This window comes from Panthera uncia, chromosome B4 (assembly GCF_023721935.1).
Source record: "Panthera uncia isolate 11264 chromosome B4, Puncia_PCG_1.0, whole genome shotgun sequence".
Lineage (NCBI taxonomy): Eukaryota > Metazoa > Chordata > Mammalia > Carnivora > Felidae > Panthera > Panthera uncia.
Window position 1 is genome coordinate 101178500 of NC_064809.1, and position 5779 is coordinate 101184278.

The following is a 5779-nucleotide window of genomic DNA, read 5'->3' on the forward strand; positions in this document are numbered from 1 at the left end:
CTTTATTTAAATTGTAGGATTCTCTCCTAGTATTTTGTTTTAACCTGTTCTGCATACAGATTGTCACATCTTCCTGGAGGTGACACTTCTCAGTTTTCTTTCAAACTAGATATTCTAGAGAGCGCTGGCTGGAATCACATTGGTAGACTGATGCTCCCTGACAGCTAAAAGTTGGATTGAGTTTCAGGAGCTACTATATATAAAGCTGGGGCGACTTATGTCACCGCACTAATTAAATGCCATCTGGGTGGTTCCTCTGGGTTTTTGAGCCCATCACCCAGTTCAGACCGAGTCAGAGGCCAAGGAGGAGAACATGATGATGGACCTTTTTGAAACTGGCTCCTATTTCTTCTACTTGGACGGGGAAAATGTTACCTTGCAGCCATTAGAAGTGGCAGAGGGCTCTCCTTTGTACCCAGGGAGTGATGGTACTTTGTCCCCCTGCCAGGACCAAATGCCCCCGGAAGCTGGGAGCGACAGCAGCGGAGAGGAACATGTCCTGGCGCCCCCAGGCCTGCAGCCTCCCCACTGCCCCGGCCAATGTCTGATCTGGGCTTGCAAGACGTGCAAAAGAAAATCTGCCCCCACTGACCGGCGGAAAGCTGCCACCCTGCGCGAGAGGAGGCGGCTAAAGAAAATCAACGAGGCCTTCGAGGCACTGAAGCGGCGGACTGTGGCCAACCCCAACCAGAGGCTGCCCAAGGTGGAGATTCTTCGGAGCGCCATCAGCTACATAGAGCGGCTGCAGGATCTGCTCCATCAGCTGGATCAGCAGGAGAAAATGCAGGAGCTAGGGGTGGACCCCTTCAGCTACAGACCCAAGCAAGAGAATGTAAGCCCAGCTGCTGCCGGGGCAGGGGAACGCAAAGGCTGATTAGACGCTTTCCTTGGGGCCTTAACCTCCAGCTGCTGGGTCTCCGTTCCAGTTCCCGTTCCTCGCCCGCCCCTCCCGCTCCCTCTCGAATGAACCCCCAGTGACCCGTCCACTCGGGGTGCCTGCCACAGGCAGGAAATTCGTACCCGGCCCGAGGAAGCAGGGGAGACACCCCCACCACGCTCCCCCACTCCCTCCCCGGAACCGACGTTTCTTTCCTAATCTTCTGCGGCCTTGGTTTTTCTCCAGCTGGAGGGTGCGGATTTCCTGCGCACCTGCAGCTCCCAGTGGCCAAGTGTTTCGGATCATTCCAGGGGGCTCGTGATAACTGCCAAGGAAGGTAAAGTAAAAGAAGGGCGCTGGGCTGTGCCGGAGAACGCGCCGGGAGGGGGGCTGGGGTGAAAGGGTAGAAAGGGCTCGGAGCCTCGGCGGGGCGGGGACGCACCCTGCTAGGGGCGAGCTCCTCGCGCGCGGCCACCGGGTCCTCCCGCACTGCCTGCGCGGCCTCGCGCCGCGCCCGGGGCTGCCTCGTCTTTCACTCCTTGGGTGCTATGCTTGTGTTTCTCTTTTTCTGCGCTCAGGAGGGGCAAGCATGGACTCGTCAGCCTCGAGTAGCCTTCGATGCCTTTCTTCCATCGTGGACAGCATTTCCTCAGAGGAACGCAAACTCCCCTGCGTGGAAGAGGTGGTGGAGAAGTAAATGGGAGCCGGAGTTTGGGATGCTCTCCACGCAGCGGCAAGATCCCACCCTCCCTCCTTCGCCTGATCCTTTAGACGGGGTCACATTACATTAATATTTAGGAACTCAGACCCACGAGTTTATGAAAGGGAAGGAGACATGTTCACAGAGAAACTTCTCAGAAACTGTCGTGCACGCTCACATGAAAAAGCCTCCGGCTTTGGGCTTTTACTTTTGGAACCGCGAGTGGCTTAGGTCTAGCAGCCTTACTTTGCTTTTGTTTGGTTAGTTGTGCAACATATTACTTTTATTACAGCGATCCTTTTGTGCCATGTTCAAAAGAAGTTCATTCCTGTCCGAAGCAAAGTGGGAACGTTGCATCTAAATGTTAGTGGTACTGAATGTATTTTTGTAAATAATCTTAGTACTTTCATTTTTTATGTAAACCCAAGAAGTAATATTTTAAATGTGGAGTGACGGATTGCATATAAAAATGTGCGAGGATCCTGATATCGTAATATTAAAAAATGAGTTTCTTTCTGAACAGAGTTGGTCCTAATTTGATTGAACTGAACATAGTTTGGGACTATGTGCACATAAATAAAGAGAAGCCCTATTTTAATTTAGACGCCACACCACCCCATTTATTTGGATGTTTTCTTAAAAGCCGATTTAAAGGGAGGAAAACAGATTGTTTTCCTATGTCTGAATTAAACTGTTCACCTTTCTATCTCATATAGACCAACACTTGTGGTTAAAAGTGAAGAATATCCAGAAGGAATCGGCCCTTTTTCCTTTTATCAGCATTTTACCCCCATGTTTTAACTGTCCTATATGTGGAGATCTGGGGGAGATTAACTTACCCAAAGTTAACTGCTGAATTTTCAATCCAGTAAAATCTCACTGTTGTAAGAAATAGCCACACAAAAACTGATTTGCCTCAAAAGATCGTTAGCTAATTTAGTCCAAATTACTGTCCCTCCTTGACTTTCCAGGCCCCGCCCTTCATGGAGAAAAGTGCATCCGGGGTACCCACGCCTGGCACGGGCCTCCCAGCCTCCCTAGTTTTCTTCAACCAGACTGGTGGTTACAAGACTGGAGTATATCCTCGAGGCCCCGTGTGGCTCGAGTTTGTTTTGCAAATAGGAAGATAAAAGAAGGGAACAATCTGTCTCTTGAGGTGGGGGAGGCCTCTTTGAAGGACAGGTTGCTCCAAGAGAGGGAAGGGTTAAATAGTTGAGGGCAAAAAACAACAACACACATGAAACCTCTTAGCTGGACCAAATAGCAAAGCCCCAGAGAGTCTTGAAGCCCCAGGAGCTCCTCACTGCCGGGATTTTACAACGTATGCCAGGTTTGTTTATCCTGTAACTTCAGGAAGAAACGACCACCAAGAATCACAGTGGGAAGTGAAGCCGAGGAGAGGGCCACGCCGTTTCTTTGGAATTGCTACTTCTTGCATTCTGTAAATGCCACCTCCTTCAACACCCATCTCCACCCTTAACTTCTTCCCTCTTTTTCCCTACAGCTAGGCTAAATTTACAAATGCGAAAATCAAATCCTATTCAATATTTCCCAACCCAACCTTGCTTCCTAACTACAGTCTGGGCATTCCTGTTGTACACCACAGAAGTTCCAGACACCGCCACAGACAGCGCCCCCTGCAGGCATGGAGCGGTATCTTGCCCCTTTTCTGGCTCCAAGGGCCTCTCCAAGTCACGGTTACTCTGTCTTCCGAGCACCTGGATAATTTTAGTTTCTCCTAGAATACGTGTAAAGTGCAGGAAGGTTCATAGAGGAAACTGACACTGATATATAATCTCTCCCAGAGGTTCGGGAAAAGCAGGTGGGAGTGTTCCTGGATGCAAACGGCTGAGTCTCTGTGGACACTGACTACCTAGATTCAATCCAGGCTGCTACCGTGTAGCCTTGGGCTATCCCAGCCCCTCTCTTCTCGTTTTCTCATTTATAAAATAATCGTGACAACAATAATAGTGCCTAACTGCGGGTGTGAAGATTTCACTGAGGTGACACACAATCAAGGGCTTGCTTAGCCAAAGCAGAGCACCAAATAAATACTCTTTATTTGGCCCTCTTTATTTTTCATTAGTAAATCTAAATTGACCATCAGGAGGCTTCTCTTCCACCAAAAGCCACAATTCCTTCAGTTACTGTTTCCTGCCTTGCAGGCGCTATTTGGGGAAAGTATTAATAACACTGAAATCAGCAATATGAATGACTCATTCTTAGTATTTTGCATATTGACTCATAATCCTACAACTACTTGTGGGAGACAAACTGTTATTTCTTTTGAGAAAAGGATTCTTTGGAACAGAGATGTTCTTGTATTTTAAGTGTAGAGCCAGGGCTTGGAGCCAGAACCTATCAGTGGCTTCCAGCCTGATCTCTCAATCCCCCTTCACCCTGAAAGAAAAGCCTTGGAAAATAAGAAAGTACATTTATGGTCTAGAATAATTGGTTCTCTTTAACAATTGTTTTCCAAACATTCTTTCTCGAGAGTGATTAGCTAGTGAACCCCAAATTAGGGCAGTAATTGAATGAGAGATAAGCGGTAAAGTATTTCAAATTATCCAATCAGAACATGTATGAATATGAATATATCTTGGTGGTTAGTATATCCATTAGCCATGCTTATTATGTATCTATGATTTTTTTCTTCCTGGGAATCGATATAGATTTTTCCTTCAAGTGTGTGTCTATATGTGTATGTATACATATATACATACATATATAGACACATACATATATACATATATACATACATATATAGACACATACTATGTATATACACATCACATGTTATATATAAAATATAATAAAGATGTGTCTAAAATATAGGTATGTATATGTGCTACAGAGTCATGCCACAACTGAAAGCAAATATCATAAATGACCAGGTGCACTAATTTACTTTATGACTGCACATGTAGTTATAATAAGATCTGTGTTATAAACTGTGTAGCAGCAGAATGCTTTTTATCAATTCATGGACTTTATTTGCTGATGGATTTTATTTAGTCTTTGCAAACCCAATCTTCTCTATCTCTCCTAGCTAGGTAACTTGAGAAATTGTTTGGAATAAGTTTTGCCTATAGAGGTCTTTTCGTTAAATAGAGCAAATATTTCCCAAAGACTTCATGTGACCTCTACTGCTATAGCTGACATATTAGGCTTTCCAATGAAATCCTTGGTGTGTTTGCAATTAAAGTGTTTTCATTTGATATTAATGATGATAATCTTTACTAAGGCCAAAGCCAAAACAAACAGGGCCATGGAAGCAGAAAATCAAGATATAATAACTTGGTAAAGATAAGCAATTGGGGATTTAAACACAGCCTCTTTCCAGAGGTAGGCATAAAGTTATCAAATATTTTTAAAATGAGTGATTTTCTTTTTTATATTACCCGAGAAATAATTTACAAAAGGCCAAATGTCAGCTTTTTCAAACTAACTTTAATCGTCACACCTGGATCATTGAATTCCAGCCCTGAACATAGTTGAAATTCATTTATGTCTAATGGACTCATTTGCATATATTTTTTTTTCAGAGCCCTTCAGACGTATGGGGGATGGGAGCATGGTGCTGAAAGTCAGTGTTCTCAACTACCATTGAGGCTGCAGAAAAGTCTTGGGTTACTCAAGTGAACTCTCTCCTTACTGAGACATTTTTGACTCAAAGTTACAATTTCTCCATTGGTGCTTTTCTCTTAGCACCATATATATATATATATATACACACATATGTACACCATATATATATGTACACCATATATATATATGTACACCATATATATATATATATATATATATATATAATCATTTATCTCAAAATTCTCCTCCCAGAACACCCTGTCTGGGAAAAAAATATTTTTAAAATATTCATCTTTAAACTTTGAAATATCTCATTTCCTAATCTAATGCATTAGTAAATTAGGAATAACATGATGCTTCCTCAAAGAGCCAAGCCATCGAGACATTTCTCCAACAAAAGGTGACCCTCAGTCCTAGAGGTTTTGTTCTGAAAAAGAGATTTTTTGGCAAGCCTAGTTCAGAGTCGGCCTGTGAGATAGAATGGCTATGCCATGTGCTGCTGAAACAGAGATAATGCTGCAGGAACTGGCTCCTTTCTCTACTCTCAAGACTGCTCAAAGTCCCTCCGGTGGGCCTTTGATCTCTCCTGGGAGTCTTCGAATTCAAGCAGAGGC

General features: G+C 44.2%; 1 protein-coding gene across 1 annotated transcript; it reads left to right on the forward strand.

Moving 5' to 3' along the window:
* Positions 1–215: 215 nt before the first annotated feature.
* On the forward strand, positions 216–2082 carry MYF6 (myogenic factor 6). The gene is made up of 3 exons (XM_049627629.1): positions 216–832; positions 1124–1214; positions 1456–2082. The coding sequence occupies exons 1-3, from the start codon at positions 314–316 to the stop codon at positions 1572–1574; spliced, it is 729 nt and encodes a 242-aa protein (XP_049483586.1). The 5' UTR covers positions 216–313; the 3' UTR covers positions 1575–2082.
* Positions 2083–5779: the final 3697 nt, after the last annotated feature.

Bases quoted from the DNA above. Each gene is read 5' to 3' on its own strand.
- MYF6 (XM_049627629.1), top strand. From the start codon at position 314: ATGATGATGGACCTTTTTGAAACTGGCTCCTATTTCTTCTACTTGGAC. The intron at 833-1,123 runs GTAAGCCCAGCT...GTTTTTCTCCAG, and splicing joins ACAGACCCAAGCAAGAGAAT to CTGGAGGGTGCGGATTTCCT. The intron at 1,215-1,455 runs GTAAAGTAAAAG...TTCTGCGCTCAG, and splicing joins CGTGATAACTGCCAAGGAAG to GAGGGGCAAGCATGGACTCG.